This window comes from Rhynchophorus ferrugineus, unplaced genomic scaffold, assembly GCF_030347505.1.
Source record: "Rhynchophorus ferrugineus isolate W39M unplaced genomic scaffold, kcgeb_rfMv2 rfM9, whole genome shotgun sequence".
Taxonomy (NCBI): Eukaryota; Metazoa; Arthropoda; class Insecta; order Coleoptera; family Curculionidae; genus Rhynchophorus; species Rhynchophorus ferrugineus.
In genome coordinates, this window is record NW_027472588.1 from 35,523,884 (window position 1) to 35,544,980 (window position 21,097).

Below are 21,097 nucleotides of genomic sequence, written 5' to 3' on the forward strand. Positions count from 1 at the left end.
AATCACATAATCTTCTCATTTGACCGATGTTCCACTTTGGAATATCCATGTTTCATGTAGATACACAAATTTAAATGTTCTATCTTTTAATTTTAGTACATACTTTTAAAAAGTATATTCTTTGAAAAGGAATGCCTGTAAGTTCCGTTAACCCTCTTTTTGGATTGTTTTTGCACCATTTAAAATCTATGTTTCATAATAATGTTTGAAGAGAAGATCTACTTCCGTCAAAGAAATGCATTTTCATACGTTTTCTAAGGATACTTCCCGAACTAACAATTTCAAATAATTTATTAATAATATTAAATAATTGATAAAGTTTATATCGAAAAAACTAGCCACTGTTTTTATACATTTCTTAACACTGATCGCGAATATTAATAATGTCAAGGTAATCATGATTCGTCACCTATTTTGGACGCTTTCTATTTTGTGAATCCAACAATATATTCTTCTTCATATTATTTATTTTTAGAAAAACTTTAACCACAATACTTATATTAATACTCAGTACCGCTACGACAGGCTAAAAATATTTCTAATAAAAACCTCAGCAACTTAATATTCAATAATATCAATACTTACTTCTCTAACGAGACTTAATGGTAAGAAGGAGCCTCATTAGGTCATTCCTGCTCGAAATATATTATTAGAGACCCCGCTCTATAACATCTAATTATTACCACTAATGTTTTAGAAAATTTTATAGATATTTCAGAACATGGATTACCAGTACCAACCCAAATCAAATTTGGTAGATTGATTCTATTACATGTTCTGAAGGACCAGAAAGCATTCTATATATTTCTAACTAGCATACAATGACAAGGAAAAATCTTCTCCGAGCTAAAAACTACAATTGGTAATATATTCGATGTTATATATGACGTGCACTGACTGCCATTGAACAGGCTACAAATATAAATTGTAGAAAGATTAACGTAAATTTTATCAAACTTTTTATTTATATATTAAAATGAATATATTAATAAAAAATATATATAATAATAAATAATATATAATATATTATTTTGAAAAACACAACTTTAACAAATTTAAACACAATTTTAACAACAGCAAAATTATAAAACAAAGATGCCGGTTTTAGTACCTTATTTATATTTGATATTTTAATGGGTTTTAACGACTTTATCTTTCTAAATAATTCTTAAAGATTATTGTAAATTGTACCGTTCCTTTTCAGATTGTTTTGTAAATAATGCTGTACCAAATAGCTGACAAGAAACTTCCGACAAACCGATAAGAAATCTGCGAATTAGACCAAGCGGATCTAACAAGAAAAGTTGCGAACTTCACGGATTTGAGTGGCGTATAAGAATGATTAAAGTTTGAAATACGGTGGTGCCAGTCATGGGACGCTTTCAGCGAAATTCTAAGGCATAACTTAAATGCAAATTCCGACAAAAAATGGTGATGTTTGTCGAACTTTATTGTCGACATTGATAAAGTTTTCGCGCCATGTCTTCTGCTCGTAACACTCTATTATAATTTAAAATACAAACAGGTTTTTTCCAGTCGTTCAAATATATTGTGATTTCTTTCGGTTTCATGCTGTTTCCTTAATAATATGCGATATTTGTATATTGTCGTATTTTAAAATATCTATTCCGGTATTCTCTACAAAGTTATATTAACGGTGTGAAACTATTTTAGTTTTATAATATATAGTTTTAGAATAACATAGGATCGCAATTTAATTAGCGTGAAGCGATCTTCTACATGTTACTTTATAATTTAAGGCTCGTAAAATATATATTGTTTAATGTTGGGAACAATCGACTGAAATCGATTTACTATCGACTATTTCAGTCGCTATTTTGATTTAGACTGTTTTTACTAGTAACTGTTTTCAGTCGCTATTTTCGGTCCGACTGATTTTATTACTATTTACTATCGACTGTTTCAGTCGTTTACTTTTAGTTACTATTTTCGGTTCTACTAGTTTATTCGACTGATTTTTAGCGTTCTAGCCTTGTCGTCCTAGCCGCGACCTTGAAAGTAATGCGCCGAATTTATGCTAATATAGATGTATATGCAGTATCTGTGGTTTTATGTTTTCTTTATAGTTTGCTTGTAAATAACTATATATTGTAAATTAATATAGCAACATTTTGAAACGCTAGTTTTCGAGGGCAAAAAATTACATTGTAAATGATAAAGAGAAAGATACTTTTTTCTGGCATAATAATACTTTAATAATAATAATACTCTAATACGGCAACGGTAATACTTTGGACTGGTATAAAGGTAATACCTTTTTGATAAACTTTCACGATTTTTGTCCAAGCGTCTTGTTTGTCGAAACTTTTTTCCTAAAATCTTGAAAGCTAAAATTAGGTTCCAAAGGTTTCAGAAATTGCATAGATCCAAAAGATTTGAAGAATGTTTTACAGTAGCAGTTGTTAAATTTCTTTTAAATATATTAACCGTAAAGAGGTGAATAAAGTATATTAAATATTTGTAATAAATACATTTTCTGATAGGAAAACTCTACTTCAACAATATTCAACAATTTATTTTGTTGCCTATTAAGAAAAGCACCACAGTTTTTATTTGTTAACGAATGGACTATCTTAACAGAATGTGTTCAACTTTTAAAGCCCATTGAAATAATGACCACTGAGTTATCTGGTGAACGATGTCTTTAATTATACGGTTAATAAGAGGACTGCGACATTCCATCAATTCCAGGATTTTAGCAAGTGAATGGGGAAAAAATGACAAAATTGTCTATTAGATGTCATGAATAAAAGACTGGCTATTTTAGAAATGAATACGATATGCGGGAAATCCACATTTTTAGATCCTAGATTTAAAAAAGCAGGATTTGGTATTGCAAATAACGCTGAAGCAATACAAAAAGTTATCACAAAAGAGGTATATTGCATTCTAACTTCAACAAATACAAATATAGTTCCATCACTCGAAATTCAATCCAAAACTAGTCACCAAGAATGTATTGACATCTGGAGATATTTTGATAAAGAAATGGCTAGAATGAAAGAAGTAATTACTCCAAGTACTGCAGCAACTTTACAGATTTAGCAGTATTTGGAAATTCCATTTATTGGGTGTTTAGAAAACCCATTGGATTTTTGGCAAACCCATAAGATGAAACTACCTGAATTATATTAGTTACACGTAAAATATTTTTCAAAATCTGGGTAAATAATTAACGATCGAAGAAATGACCTTACCGGAGAAAAGTTGAACATGATAATATTCACAGTAATTTAAAAATATTTCCGTTCGAAAATAAATAAAACTTTTATTTAAAAAGGGTTTGGTAGTTATTGTACGATCATTTTTAGTTTCATTATGGATTAGTAGTTACTGAAATAGCAGTTACTATTTTCAGTCACTGTTTTTTTGACTATCGACTGTTTAGACTGTTTTTGTTCGACGCTACTATTGTTCATTAGTCAGAATATGGAATGTGAAAACTGTTATATTTTTGACTTCTCTGTTAGTGATTTTTTTCTTCACTTCAGATAGCTTACACGGAAAATGCTTAAACAATTTTTTTAAGCAACTATTATTATTATTATTTACTATTATTTTTGTTACGAATTATAACTTCATAATTTATCCAATACATTAGTATTAGACAATTATTTCATTTCACCATCAATTGTTTATTTCCCAATAGAAATTTTACCAAAATTCCAGTCTACGTAAGTATCTAATTTTGGTCACAATAAACATATTTACATTTCTAACAAAGAACTCGAAATGCTAAAAATAATTCCAATGGAGGTTACAGGACCTGCGCCCTTAGTATCCTCAATACGGGAATAATTTGGCCCCAATCCACATTTATTTTATATCAACACGTTTAGTACAGATCATTCAAGCGCGGATTTTAAATAGTCAAATGTACATATTATAGAACCACAACTAATACCGTTAATTTCCAATAACAAGGGAATAATGTAAATTTGAATAAACGTATTTATAGCTCGCATTTATGTATGTGTATCGTCTCGTTGTTTGTTTATCCAAGCAATAATCGATCTCCTGCAAAGTACTCGCATATATTCGCTAATTTTTATGGACAAACAACACAAATGCAAATTAAGGAGAACGCAAACACTAATTATTGTGACGACAAATACATTATTTGAATATTAATGGGGCGGGAAGTTTTCCGAAGCTATACATCTCTCGGTTCCGTCACTAAGAACAAAATACAGGCTCTAATTTATCTTTTATAACTACCGATACGGTATAACTTTACGTAATTATTGAGTTAACTTTGGGTTGTTGTGTTGAAGTATCTTTTGAAATGATAATTTGTTTGATACGATGAAACCAAAATTAAATTCGCTTAAGACTTACATAACATAATTTTGCCTCCTTGGTTTATTTGCCTAATTCTGTTAATAATTATATACCACATACTCGTAATCAACGTGCAGTGATATTGCAACGGAACAGTATTTCTGTGCGAAAAACTGAATCAAGTGAATTCCTCAAACTTCTTTTCAAGCCAGTTATATAAGTTAAAATATGTCGAAAGATTTAAAAAACAAAAACGATTATTTGACTTGATAAACTGTTTTATTTTACGGAAAGAAGAGGCGACTTGTTGAACGGCGAGACAAAACGACACTGAGGCTCTATTAGAAAGCAGACCAAATCGCCTTACACGTTCACCGTGCAGGTAGTTTCTTAAAACATATAGCAGGTTATTCAGGATCGTATTACATGGCCACAAAGATGTATATTGTCGTTATTCTATCTAGACATCTTATAGTTGTTATAAAATTTGTTTTTGAGCTCGATTACCTGCGTCCGCCAGTTTGCCTTCGAAAATCTTCGAAATATCATTGTTTCTAAGCAAATTTCCGTGGTATCCCTCTATGTAACGGTTTGCTAGTTTTGGCGACCCTAGATAGTCTACAGCAAAAAAAAAACTGAGCTACTACAATCGGCCTTTGATGATCATTTATCCTGAACTTTAAGCTTCTTATCAAATTCCAGTAAACAATGTTAATTCACAGCAACGCCAGTTCACCTTTAGGGACTTTTGGGACTTAAGGACACTTTAGGGACCTTAAGCTATGATGTATATGCCGGTAATCTACAGACTAGGGATGTCTTCCAACGCTTGAATGCCTTTTACTTGAAATAGTTTATGGCCAATTGTTTTTGAGTACCTTCACTCCACCTTTTGTACCATCAGCTTCAGTTTTGAGTTTCTGTGCTCAATCATTTTTAATGCTCGTAGGACTCTATCCTCTTCTAACAACACTATTCCTCTTCTCCGGCGATATTTTACCAGATCTTGTATATGCTGGACCGCATCTGTTTCAGTCCATGATTTTCATCTAAAGACTAGAGCTGTTGTATGTAAAATTCAATTTAAATAGTCGAAACATGTAGTGATTGCTTGCAATGGTGTTTATTTTTATTATTATAATATTATTTTCGATTTAATTTTTAAATAACTATGTTCCATCAAAAAGCATTTCGAATAAATCCCAGTGTATAATATTTAAGTATTAATATATTCAAATGAACCTTTTTTATGTAAAACTATTCAGAGAAGAACAATACAAATACATTAAACGTTGTTCCCATTACATTGGCCTTGGCAGAACTAACCAAACAGAAGAGACAGACATTACGTAAACATATTATGCAAGCCATTTCCGTTGACTTCATTTTTAAATAAGTTCTTCGCTAATACAGTGTGATGGTATAATTCTAAAGGAAGAGGCTTCCGCTTATTGCACGATAAACGTGTCAAATAGGTTGGCCTATACTATTATTATTACAGTTGTTTAACTTAAATTCAGCACCCGTATATTCGTATGTGTAAAACTCCGAAAATAGTCAATAGGTTAACATTAAGTTTTTATACAACATTAGATAATCTGGTGAACTTCTTACCACATACATCTATCTTGTGAGAATCATTTCCCATCCCGAAACTAATGAGGGTAATGCATTTAATAATTTTGGACCAATTTTGGCAATTTTACTTTTCCACCGACACATGCCGATTTTCCACTGTATTTTAATTCCTGACATTGTTGACTAACGATTGACATTTCCCCTATTGTAACTAATTAATTAATAGGAATATTGCTGCGAAATCACTCAATTAATTTTACTTTGTCTTGGTCACTGTGATGTGAACGAAATTTTTAGTAATTGTCGAATGTAATTGTCATATACTAATACAGCTACTCTTACATTGTGTTTCTGTCTTGTCATCTAAGCTGGACCTAAGTCAGGTCGTCTTCTCCTTAGCATTGTTAATAATAAAAATAAAGAAAATTCTCGCGATGTGTGTCAAATAGGTTTTTTAACTATAGTTGTTTAACTTAAGTTCTATATACTATATCGGAATAAGCCGAATTTGTTGTTATCTAAAAGTAATAAAGTAAAATTAAATAAGGGATCTAATTTAAAATGATTAACTTCAATAAAACAAAAGGTATAATAACAAGTGATCCTTTACACATCCTATATGTAAAATTTGTGAATGTGTCATCAGCAAATATATACTAATAAAATATGTTTAAATAAATTTCTACTAGTAGAGAGCGTCCATCGCTTTATTTAAAATTTTCTTACCATGTTTGTTCTTTTTGATTAGAATAATAGTCAACTAAATTGTCTTGAACTTTTTAAATAATATTACACTTTCATAACATACTTTTTCTATTTATTTTTAGTCCTCAAGAGCGAAAAAATGTAAGTAATCAAAAGGTGACTACCACCGTACGTTTATTACGTATAAAATCAGACTAAGTTGACATTAGCTATATAAAAATATATTCGTTGTTACCAAAATAATATATATAATAATAATGAATAAAATTATTAATTTTAATGGAACAATAGATATAATAATAAATAGTACACACATCCTATACTGAACTTTTACACATCCTATATTGAAATTGTGAATGTAGCATCAGCAAATATATACAAATAATAATGTAATATAAATACAAATAAATAATGTAATATTTAATTAGTATTCTTATATATTTACTTAGTAGTAATTAGTATAAAACTATTGATGACAATAACACTGACAGTTTGTATGGTAAAACAAAATTGTCCATTCTACATTTTCCTTGCTATATAAACTAACGATTCTCTGATTGAAGATTGATGATATTTCAAAACCAATATTAGCTAAATCTGTCACCGTTCTAGAGCCAATTCATTTATATATATATATATATATATATATATATATATATATATATATATATATATATACGTGTCAAATAGGTTTTTTAACTATAGTTGTTTAACAAGTATAATAAATAATAAACTAAAATTAAATAAGGGATCTAATTTAAAATCATTAATTTCAATAAAACAAAATGTATAATAACAAGTGATCCTTTACACATCCTATATAAAATTTGTGAATGTGTCATCAACAAATATATACTAATAAAATATATTTAAATAAAGAAAATTTCTACTAGTAGAGAGCATCCATCGCTTTATTTAAAATTTTCTTACCATGTTTGTTCTTTTTGATTAGAACAATAGTCAACTAAATTATCTTGAACTTTTCAAATAATATTACACTTTTATGACATACTTTTTCTATTTATTTTTAGTCCTCAACAGCGATGAAATGTAAGTAATCAAAAGGTGACTACCACCGTACTTTTATTAATAATTAAAATCAGACTAAATTGACATTAGCTATATAAAAATATATTCGTTGTTACCAAAATAATGTTACCAAAATAATATATATAATAATTATGAATAAAATTATTAATTTTAATCGAACAATAGATATAATAATAAATAGTACACACATCCTATACTGAACTTTTACACATCCTATATTGAAATTGTGAATGTAACATCAGCAAATATATACAAATAAATTATGTTTAAAGAAAGATTATTTTCTACTAACAGAGGAAATCCATCGCATCATTTCAAAATCACCATGTTTGCAGTTTTCTGATGACAGCGTCGTAAACCGCACTTGATCAAACACAAACATTGTAGCTTGCGGTGTGGTGCAGTCACATTAATTTACCTGTGGCTGTATTGCGTCATGCCACCTAAACACTTAAAGACACGTATCAGCATCGGTCATCAAATATTAGTTTCCTCAGGATGTAAAATTCTGGGTCCGGCCTTTGTTTAATATTAACGAGAACGTTACAGTGACCAGTTCAGTTTTTCTACAACTGACCATGCCGTTAAAACACTCGTTAGTCGTCCTGATATTGTGCGCGCAGAGTTTCGGTGAAGAACGCAGGAATAGTTCGATGTGCGGACAAATTTTTACCGAAAAACAGTTCGAAATACTCAGCGACAATTATCCAGAACCGTATCCTGCTAATTCGGAATGTTTTTACTTACTTAAAGGCAATAATTGCACTACTCACTTCAAAATTCACTATCTGGATTTTGATATAAAGCTCTCGAAAGGTTGCACGGAAGAACGTCTGGAAATAGGGCTTCAAGCTGCAATTTGCGGTTCCAAAAACGATTCTGCAACATATTCCGCTGTCAATAACTCTTTGAAGCTTAAATTCATCAGTAGCAATCAATCATCAAATACTGGATTCCGAGTTATGGTCGAGAGAATCGATTCCTGTGAAGAAAGCACCACCACAGTAAACATAGAAAACAGATTTGACACAGATCCTACTACTGACACGATTTACAAAATAAAACCCACATATCTACCACCATTTCCAGGAAAATGCTGTCAGAACAACGTTTTTTCGTCAAAACACTTTTTTCTAACCAGTCCAGGCTTTCCATACTCAACAAATCGACTCCGCGACTGCCTATACATTGTTCAAAAAGCAAACTCAAACGTATGCAGGCTGCGAGTCAACATCCACTTTTTCTCCTTGGGATATCCGGATAAAAACTCATGTTTCCAAAATTTCCTCCTCATCGATGGAAAATATATCTGCGGATGTAATCGTAACACGAAGCTAGTCACTAACTTCAAAGATCAGGAGAGAAAAGTAATCAGATTTCGCAGTGCTGGTATATACAGTAATGATTTAACTGGGTTTGTTGTTGAATTGGTTCAAGACGAGTGTCCCAAGCGATATACTCCAAATTTACAAAATGTTCACCGATCGAATGAATTTAAATACTTTCAAGATCAAAACAATAGAATATCGTGGCCATATAACGATAACATCAACCAATTGAAACTGGTAAATGAGAAAGTGATGATGAATCGAAACACATACCAACACATTTATTTCTTTGAGCCTGATGATTCGGAAGAAAATGTCGAGAAAAAAGAAGAAACCGACAGTATTGATGTTTCATCTATCGATTCACTATTGACAGAATTACGTGACCAAGAAGGTTGCAAATCATGGAATAACAACCAATTAGTACTACTGACGAATACGTATGGCAATAAAATGTATCAGATGTGTCCAAGTCAGGAAAATAAGAGTCCAACCAATTGTGTTATATATAATAATGTATCTGGATATTTTAATAGTCCTGGGTATCCTTTAGGTTATTATGCGAATCAGAACCTTTGTTATAGGTAAGATATTTTATATTTGTTTTTGTTGGTTGATATTTGCTCTGACTCTCCTTTTATTTCTAAATTTTGTTCAAGAAAAGACAAAATGTTGAATTACACGTTGAATAAACTAAATATCTTTTGAGTACAGTTGATGGAGTAATATTTCCCTAACTCTCTATTTTATTTTATTGATAATAATGTGAAACACATAAAGCATTTGTTCTTATTGTAGTGCGTAGACTTTTCTTATGTTGTAATATAACCTCATATCCATTCTTTAACAGGAAAAACATTATAAAATTTTTGTCGTACCGACCATATTTTTGTTTTTCTTAAAATTAACCTCTATCAGAGCCATCCTGAGTTTGTTATGTTGAAATAACACGATTTTGTTTATTTTTAGATTTTATTTTTTACCCGGATATTGTTCTATATACTTGAAATTCTACGACTTTAATATTGAACAAAGCTATGATTGTCAGAAGGACTATGTCACTATAGGAAATGTTCGTTATTGTGGAAACTATCTTCATGGAAAAACAGGTATGTACTAGTGATAAAAGAAATAGAAAAATGGAAAAAAACACTGACAATATTACTTTTTGTCTATGAATAATAATATTAATGTAACATAACAATAAACTGAACCCAAGATTGCCATCTAAATAATATATTAGCATGACATTATGTAGAATTATACAGATTCTACACGTGATACAGAAGAATGAAGAATGTATATCTAAAGCAAAAAATATGTTTATGTTACTGAATTCACTGCAATAATCTTGTCGAAATTCACATTACAAGTTTAAATAAATTTAACTTTTATCACCAAGTGATGAGGGTACTTTCGTCTACTATAATTTGAAAACATTTCTTCAGTGCTATTTTGATAACACCACTTCACAATCATTCTATCATTAACTATATATAACTTGTTGTTAGCTTCAATTATCAGATTTAGAGATAATTAGCAGAATTTAATACAGTTTTTACGAATGACTAGCTACTCCAGAAAATGTGATATTCGACGACTTCCTTTATTTATCATTCTCAAATTATACTGTTCCAATTCTCCATATCAAATAGTTTCTACAAAACTTTTAGGACACTTTAAAGATAATAAAGTGGTCTAGTTAGATAAAAGTAGTTTTGTCAAATAAAAGTAAGAGATAATTAATTAAATATTCGATAAAAAAATCATTATTAAAAAAAATTTTATTTGTAAATTTTCTTTCTTCCTTGTCCTAATTCTAGCTGTTTCATGAATTTCAAATAGACGAAAATAATATTTTTTTTCGTGAAATAAATAGTTTCTCGTAGAAGAAACAGGCCTTTTTACAGAAAATGTCGCTATTTATTTCGGTTTTTTTTTATTTTGTTATTTAATTTATTCTGTACCGTCACGTTACGTACTATAGTCCGCATGCTTTTAGTGTAACAGTTTTCTTTTAATACATTTAACTTTTCCCTCCATTCCCGACTTCTTTCAAACTGGAAATCCAAAAATGCTGCAATAAATATCATTGTATCATCAAGAAACTTAAATAAACGAATACTAACTCCCTAGTAAATTTTAATTTCTGATTATAACTATTTAGTTTATACATTATATTAAGTATATAATTTCTGAATATTTTGAATATATAATCGCTAGCAATAAGAATATTATACCATTCTTGTTGCTACATAAGCAGCATGTTTTAAAATTTATCTGAAATTACGTTTGAAATTTAGAAATCATAATTAACAAATTTCCTGCAATCCTTCATCACAATCTGGCAGTATATTATGTTTGGTCAAAACTAACGAAATAATAATTATTTAAATATATTAATGATCAGGAAATTAATTTTATTTTAATTAAAACAGCATTACTGTGTTATCTTTATAACGAAAGTCTCTGGTATGACTAAGGTAAAAATAATACATTCAAAAATATTATGTTTACTCCACCAACGCTTTTTTGAAGAACTATTGGTTTTGGCACTTTCTGATGTTGGTGGTATTGAATGAATATGAATATATTATTAGTTATTACTTAATAGTGTAGTAGTGAATCTGCGTTTCATCGTTTCATCATTGTGACACACATGCCTAAAAGTCTTTTACAAAAATAATACTTTTTTATAAAATTTTAACATATAATTTGGATGTTAAGACTTACCATATTGTATCACATATGCTATCAACATCCGTACTCTTTTATATCTTACCAAAGACTTATTAGGAGATAAGTCTCAAACCAACCAATTAGATTTATAATTAAAGCCCTTCTCACAAATCTAAAATCTTTACAAATCTAAATTTGTAAAGAATTCACTTACAAACACATCGAAAATAGTAACTTCAAAAATCGTTTATTCAATATATATATATATATATATATATATATATATATATATATATATATATATATATATATATATATATATATATATATATATATATATATATGTTTATATATAGATTTATATATTTATATATAATTATATATAGATTTATATATATATATATATATATATATATATATATATATATATATATATATCATGTTATATCAAGCTTGTTTAAACAGGTTTTCTTTTATTAATAAACTATAACATTTAATTATTTTAGAAGTTATTTATCTTTAGGGCAACCTCACACAGAATATTTATTGAGATGGAAGTAATGTGTACAGATCAGCATTCAGTCATGGTCAAGGTATCTCGATTTCGTCTGGTTTCAGCAGCAAATCACAAATGATATCTCGGCCTATTAATTAAATATGCTCAATAATTTAAATTCTTTTGATGTCCAGTCTGTAGGTGGTTCAAAAACTATATTTTTCCTGAATAAGAGAACATGTTTTCTAATTGAAATTAGAATAAAAATATAATTTATAAATAAAGGGGACACCCGGGTTTGAACCGGGGACCTCTCGATCTGCAGTCGAATGCTCTACCACTGAGCTATATCCCCACGATATATGTATAATTATTAATTTTTTAAGAAAGAAAATAATCGAAATTTTATAATATAGTGTGACTATTAATTTTGATGGATTTAAAAAAGGTAACTTATATAAAAAATATGTTTACTGAAGAAAATATGTGTTTCATCTAAATTCGTAAATATACTAAATATCAAAACTGGCACAGTCCACATTCCAGACTAGATTATTACAGAAGTTAATAGAAACCAAGCTTATCAAAAAAAAGAAGCGAAAAGAATATTTCTCTCAAATCTTCGATTAATCTTTAGTGATTCGAAGCCTGTCTTAATTTAAAATACTGGAATTTGGATGCGTTATAGTATAATTTGAAGCCATCAAAGACGATCTCATGTTGCTGATAGTAGGCTAGCCGTGAAATACTAGATTTTGCAATCACCGAAGCTAAAATGTATTTCGATTCGTATACATAAAAACATATACGTGAATTTGTGTAAGTTAGGTTTGTGGCTTTACTTAATCAATTAAGAATTTATATGACGTAACAGCAGTTTAAATCATCGGGACTATATGAAATACACGAATTGGAACTTTATATTGGCCCATTAGTTTAAAGGATTTTCTTTAATTTGAAACTTTTTTGTGAAAAATCGGCAAAACGTATTTTATTCGAATTATTGTCCATCGATAGCTACACATTTTTGGTATCTTCAAATGAAATGAACTTGTTCAAATAGAACTCAAACTGGTCAATTCATATGTTGAAAAAACAGGAATGATAAAGAACAAGGTCTGGAGAATAAGTGTAGTGGGGTAGCATTCTCTGTAATCGATAGCTATTCTCATTAATGGTTCCATCGAGTAATGCCTAAGTTTTTGGCTGTTCAGAACGCTCCTTTTCTTTGGTGTCAAATAACCACTTCTAAAACGTTGAAACGTTGAAATGGATGGATCATGGTTGCCATAAAAGCTTTTCACAAGTGCAATTTTCTCGGTACCAATTCAGAACAATTTCAACCTAATACAATATCTTTTCTATAGAATTTGACAAAAGGACACATACTGAAAAGTGAAGCCTACCAATGAGGCTTACAACATGAGTCGAATACCGTCTGTTGTAAATCCTTTAAAATTAATTTATGCTCCTGATATAAGTTAATATATAAAAGGGGTATTCGATATTAGAAATCCGAAAAAATCGATTTTTCATATGTTGAAAGCCTATCTATTTAGGAATATTTTAATATTTTCTTAAAAATTGAAGCATTCTTCAGAATTTAAATTGCCTATTTTATAGATGATTTATATTATAATGATAGTGGTCATTTGCTTGAAGCTTGTTGTAAGCCTTTTCTGTACATTATTCTATACGATCAAAGTAAAACTATAACAAAATAAAAAAACTATTGCTACAAAAAAATTATAAAAATGTCTCGTTTTGCGAACAACCGTAATTTAGTGAAAAAAAAACATATTACAATGCCCCCTTAATTAATTTAAAAAATGTAAAATTCTTCGTACATAATAAAATGCTGTTGTACAAACAAATCTATATTTTAAAACCTGTATGGGTATACAGAAACAAGTTATAGGAATATTCTGCGAATAGATTAAATAAAATAAAAAAAAATCATAATAGAGTATCGTGTATGCACCCAAGTACTATAGGAATGATTGCTTAAACTAACATTTTCTCACTTTCCGACTATTATTCAAAAAACAAGACAATCGCAAATAGACATTAGGGGGGCTCATATCCACTCATATGTGAATGTGAATAACACTCGAGTATGATATGTATACGTACGAAGTGGTAGAAAGCCGTGTTAATTAATATATAAAGGCTAAGTAAAAATAATACACCTACAATATTTCATACAATTTATAAAAACAGATTGTTACAGAATCGATCTGTCCTCTAATTTATCACCACCTACGATATTTTCATTTTCAATATTATTGTCAATATTTTACAATAAACACATGGAAGGTTATTCCCAATAAACGTCTTACACATCCTTATTATGCCGGTCATATCGTGTCAGTTTATATCGTACCCACATCAACGTTTATAAAACGAAAAAACAGCATTCCCTTTTATAGAATGTGAAATTTCAGTGACAGTTGACGCTGCCGAGACGAAGCCCTATCAAGATATAACTTTCGCCTCCGACGCCAATTACTGCGGCAAAGGATTTAGAGCCGAATATCAACAGGTTTCCTGCGCCGAGCGTCAACCGAGCGCTGTGCTACCGGTTTGTGGACCTGGAAAAGACGTCACGACACCATCCGACCGGAACTGCGACCGAATTATAACCGAGCAGATATTTCAAATTACCAACAATCCAGGGGATGAACGTTGTTCCTTTCATATCCTAAGAAATTCCACGGTATGTATAATTTAAAAATGAAGTTTTCATTGAAAAAGATTAAAGATTAAGAAGATTTTAAGTTAAGAGATACTCATCTTGTTAAGAAACCTGAGGATACGTTATTTGGATAAACCATTTCGGATTTAGCATAGACAGGTTCATTTACTTTAGAATATATATGGAAATAAATTTGAAAATATTTTATTTGATTCATTTGGATTGAAATTATTTTGATTGAAAAATGATTGAATGAATAAAATGAGAAGTATAATTAATATATATCCAACCTTCCTAATTTTATAGAATCGCAATATTAAGGTCAATTGAAAAGTCCCCGGCCTACCATCGTAAAACACATTTTTTTGGCAAAATTAGTTTTTTTTATTCAACGTAATTCCCTTCAAGGGTGATACACTGATTATAACGACCCTCCAACTTTTCGATACCATTTTTGAAGTACGATTTGTCGTTTGATTCAAAATAGGCCTCAGTTTCGGTGATCCACCTCTTCATTCGACGTGAATTTCTTCCCAGCGATCATTCTTTTGAGATCTGAAAACAGGAAATAGTGGCTGGGGGCCAGATCTGGAGAATACGGTGGATGAGGAAGCAATTCGAAGCCCTATTCATGGATTTTTGCCATCGTTTTCACTGACTTGTGACACGGTACATTTTTTTGGTGAAGCAGCACTTTCTTTTTCTTCTCTTAGTCAATGAAAATTATTCCATGCGCATCCCAAAATACAGACACCATAACATTGCCAGCCGACTCTTGCGTTTTGTCTCGCTTTGAAGCGGGTTTATCGTGTACAGTCCACTCAGATGACTGTCGATTGGACTTCGGAGTGAAATGATGGAGCCGTTTATTACGATGGATCATCTTCAAACACTGTTCCGAATCATCAACTCCTCGTTTTTTTGGTCAAAAGTGAGCTAGCGCTTAACCACTTTGCACAGAGCTTTCTCATACCCAAATATTTGTGAATGATATGATGTACACGTTCACTTGATGTCTTTTGAGTGTCTGCTATTTCATTTAATTTCAATTTGCGGTCATTCAAAATCATTTTGTGGATTTTTTTAATGCTTTCGTCGTTAACAACCTCTTTTGGGGGTCCGCTGCATTCACCGTCTTCTTTGCTCATTTCACCAAGTCTAAACTTAGCATACCAATACTTGATGGTTGATTTTCCTGGGGCAGTGTCCGGAAACTCGGATTCAAGCCTAGTTTTTGCTTCAACTGTATTTTTTCCCTTCAAAAAGCAATATTTTATCAACACGCGAAATTCCTTTTTATCCATTTTTTTCACAAACAAAAGTTGCTTCACTCAATATGCTATAATTCACATACTAATGATCCGACAGCTGTCAAATTTATACACGCATCATTTGAGGGTTAGGGCTAACTAAAAAATATATGGATGTAATTCTAGTAGCGCCATCTATGTGTCAGGCTGGGGACTCATCAATATACTTGTTATCTACTGAATAACTCAATAATACTAAATGAAAAATTATTATCTTATATAGGGAAATATTAGAATCATCGAATTTAACTGTCAGGTAATGTCGTTCAATCGTTTTTTGATCAAAATACACGCAAGCGCCTAATTATTTTAAACTAAATATTATGGTTAATATTAACTACATATTTCTTCATAAAAAGTGAACAATTTGTTTAAAAGCAAGATCTTCTGCGTAGAATAGTTTTGTGTGGGTAGAGATGCCGAAAAAATAACGATATATCGGTATTTATTCAAAAATTTAATTATTTTTCTTAAACATGATAGGAAACCATTTAATTACTTTTTATACAATACAAATTTTAAAGGTTTTGTTTCGAAAACGATTTATTGATATTTTTTAAAATATCGATATTTTTCTCGGTGGTCCTCACCGCTATATAAATAATATGTACTCAAATATAAATAATATATTATTCTTCATTATAGTTATGCAAATATCTATTAAAAACAACTTAAAACCTCTAACATCAAGAAATTTAAAAAACTGTGATAATTTGACACGAAATATGAATTTGACAAAAAATAATTACATACAAATCCTTCGTATAGTCTAAAAATAATTTGTACTTAACAAAAAATCCAATTATACTTCAGAAGACTTCACAGAAAAAAAAACCAACGTAGATATTTTGCTAGACAATTAAATGTAAAATCTAATAGAGGTAAATTTGATAATAAATCATTAAAAATATTATAATTTCAGGACATCTGCCAGATTAATCTATATTTGGAGGAGTTCAATTTACCATGTTCGCGTCATAGATTCACCATAAATGGCCGAGTTTATTGTGGAAATCTTACAGGGCAAAAAGGTAAAAAATTTGCAAATTGAACGAAAAAAGATGTCTAGGTATGCTAAATATTATTTACTATTTTGTCAGCTGGAATTTTATGACTATAATTAACATCAAACATTTATCAAAGTTTATATAAAATGTCGGTTAATGTCTAAAACAATGATTCTAAATTAGGGTTTCGATCTCAGTTAAGGGATTAGATAATGAAAAGTCAAAGCAGTATACAGAATAAAACAATTATTGTATTTTTTACATAGTGAAAATATTAATGCAAAATTAGTGCGAAATACATTTTAACAAATATATTATTAGTATATTAATTCAGATATAATACATGACCTGAAAAGTCCCGAGCCTAACACAAAGATGGCGCTAGTTTTATTGCATTCGCCATTTTTTCAGTTAGGACTAACATTCATAAGAAAGCTCTTAAAATTTAGTAATATTCTACTCATAAGTTTGTGAGTTATTATGCTAGGAGCGACAATACTTTTGTTATTTTCAAAACAATGGGTCAAATACAATTTCGTGTTTTAATTTTACACTGCTTCTTGATGGGAAAAATGTCGTTCAAGCGAAGCAATGGCTTGAAAAGTGTTATAAGGACTCCGCTCCATCAGAAATAACAATAAAACGTTGGTTTGCTCACTTCAAACGTGGTCGTAGAGACACTCATGATGCAGAATGCAGTAGACTTCCAAATAAGGTGGTAACACTAAAAAACATTTAACAAAATGCTCAAAATCGTGTTGAATTATCGAAAAGTAAAGTAGTGTTAGCTAACATCGAAAATATATCAAAATAATCTGTTGGTTTTATATTGCATGAGCATTTTAGTATGAGAAAGCTCTGTTCAAAGCAGGTGCCACGTCTGCTCACTCTTAACCAAAAACAAGAACGTGTTAATGATTACAAGCAGTGTTGACAGCAACTAATGGCAGTCCTATTTTGAAGCAAAAGATAAATCGTTCTGCAAAAGTGGTATTGAAATGTTAGAGTAGCGCTGTAATGATTTTGTGGCTCTTGATGGAGATTATCTTGATGAATAAAGCCAATTTTAAACAAAAAAAAAACACGTTTTCTTTGTGACGCCCGAGAGTCTTCAGCCCATGTGTTATTATTAGCTAGGATCATTTATGAATGTAAAAACGTTACCTAACGCGGTTCTTATTAGGAACTTCTTTACTATTTACATCACATCAGTTACATCAGTTTGTTAAATCCGAATTACGAAATGACATTGATACATTTATTTGCAAGTCAGTTATTTTTTATATAAATTGCAAGCAACCAAATGAATATCGTATGAAAAACAAATTTGATGTTTTGCATTTACAAGTTTTCCAACATTCAGTATAATATTTGAAATTTCAAGATACGATCAATAAATCTCTCCTCTCATTATTGCTTAGTCCTAAGTTTTAATATTTTTACCTGAATAAACATTTATATTCACATATATTTTATTATATTTCTATATCCATACATTAATATTGAATCTGTATATTTCTATGTATCTTTCTTTCTTTATATTTTGATAACAGATCATATCCTTTTTGATTACAATGTATTACTAATCACATATATTATAGTGAAACCAGGATATTATATATCAAGATTTAGTGTAGCATCCTTTGACTAGTTCAAGTCCTTTAAAACTATTTTAAGAGTTATAAGAAATCTAGACCAACATAGTTCTCAGAAAATAAACAATAATAGCTTCTTAACGAATGCTTTTTGTTTTTGGATATTATTATAAAATAGTGTATGTATGATTTAAGGGAAAAAAATATAACCCCTTAAAAATGTCAACCCAATGCACCATCAATATTTACTAAAAAATGCCTGATATTGGTATATGTAGAGCATCATTAGACAGTAATCCTTGATGGTACTTTGGCGAGAGAAGTGGAACCAAGTTCAATCGACGCATATTTATTAAGTTAATCCACATCGAAATGGAAAAATTGTTGTTCGAAAATGTTGACTACTTAATTCCTCTTTTAGCCGATATTTTGTTAACGTTAACATTAATTTAAGACTTATTAGGAATCTACACCAACATAGTTCTCAGAAAATAAACAATAATAGCTTCTTAACGAATTTTTTTGGATATTATTATAAAATAGTGTATGTATGATTTAAGGGAAAAAAAATATAACCCCTTAAACATGTCAACCCAATGCACCAACAATATTTACTAAAAAATGCCTGATATTGGTATATGTAGAGCATCATTAGACAGTAATCCTTGATGATACTTTGGCGAGAGAAGTGGAACCAAGTTCAATCGACGCATATTTATTGAGTTAATCCACATCGAAATGGAAAAATTGTTGTTCGAAAATGTTGACGACTTAATTCTACTTTTAGCCGATATTTTGTTAACATTAATGCGTTAAAACACTATGTAAAAAATAAACCGACCGTTATATAATAGTAATGTTATTATATATTATAATATAAAAGCCAAATTACTTTTTCTCATCCATATAATGTTATATATAACAATTATGCATTAAAACAAAAGTCCTAATACAAAAAAAAACACTTATTAAATAATTAAAAATATTTAATAATGTATTTTTGTCTCACTGCATAAAATATATTGACTGTAAATCTAAAACTTTATACATTAATAGTTAAATTTAAATAATTCATGATATATTACTCGTTTTAGTCACACTCAGTAATAAAACTCAACAACTTATTACTTATCAAAAGGTCCAAAACACTAGCACTATCTCACCTGACAACTACCGAATCAGAGGCGCACAACTTACTAATTGTGGTAAGTAAATACGTCCAGTCTTGTGAAATTTGACTGAAACGTAAATAATTAAATAAGAAAGGGTACAAGGGACAGCGATATTTTCAGAGCAACCTCCATCAAATGGCATTAATATTTTTACAGTAATGAAATAACAAACAAGTCCTACATAAAAATACCCTTTTCATTTAAATTATTGTTTTTTATAAGGCCATAAAATATTTTTATTAATATCTTATTTGAATTGATATCTGGAAAACGCTTTTTTATGTTGTTAATTTACAGATGTAGACTTACCTCCACCAGTTCGACTTGAAAGAAAAATTCCATCAATTAATTTTACCGGTAAAAAAATATTATATTTTTTGATATTACCCATAAAGCCTAATAACAATCTTAAGATCTTCGGTATATTTTAAATCGATTATGAATATCTAACTCAATCATTCTAATCAATCAAATATTATTTTCGATATTCATATATAATATATTATTTTTATAGAAATCTGTCAACTACTGTCAGCCAATTATTCCAAAGAAACAATACTTAAGACTTTATGCAACCAAATTAACATAAAATTCAACAACACGAAATGTGGATATGCGAAAGCGGACGTAATAGGTATGTATGAACGGACTCTGATTATGACGGAACAAAATTCATATGCTGTACTATATATGGGAAGTCATTTATTTCCATTACATTCGGATATAAAAAAATTGCGAAAATAGCATCAGTGAAACCCGGAAATATTTTACAATTTTAAAGTAGAATTTTTCGTAATTATATGTGAAATATATTCGAAAGAACGAATAATATGCATATATAATTGTAGGTATAATATAATTTTAACATAAACTACTGAAAATTTTATAGAATGATACCTTTTACTTTTGTTTTAGGACCACTATTTACAGGAAACTTTACAATAATCCAATTATCTAACAAAGAAGATCAAATGAAGCCTTTGGAAATTACTTGTGATTAAAATTCATTTATTATATATTTTATATTTTCAGTATTTATAAATATAAGTGTTAGTTATCATTTAAGTATTGATGTTTGGATTGTTGTTTACAGTTTATTAACATTTTACCTTTGAGAAAGTAATATAGAAATCGATTTTCTCAGAAAAGTGCCAGATTAATTAGTTAATAAAGAAATTGC

The 21,097-nt window shown here is 29.6% G+C and overlaps 1 protein-coding gene and 1 non-coding gene across 2 annotated transcripts; one reads left to right on the forward strand and one right to left on the reverse strand.

Moving 5' to 3' along the window:
- The first annotated feature begins 7,968 nt into the window (after window positions 1–7,968).
- Window positions 7,969–20,982, forward strand: LOC143202809 (cubilin). Its single transcript, XM_076414623.1, has 8 exons — window positions 7,969–9,547; window positions 9,933–10,072; window positions 14,583–14,854; window positions 17,066–17,174; window positions 19,840–19,950; window positions 20,215–20,274; window positions 20,432–20,551; window positions 20,833–20,982. Exons 1-8 carry the CDS (start codon window positions 8,214–8,216, stop codon window positions 20,916–20,918), a joined length of 2,232 nt encoding a protein of 743 aa, XP_076270738.1. The 5' UTR covers window positions 7,969–8,213; the 3' UTR covers window positions 20,919–20,982.
- TRNAC-GCA (transfer RNA cysteine (anticodon GCA)) lies at window positions 12,422–12,493 on the reverse strand. Its single transcript has one exon. It is a non-coding gene; the product is annotated as a tRNA-Cys (tRNA).
- Window positions 20,983–21,097: the final 115 nt, after the last annotated feature.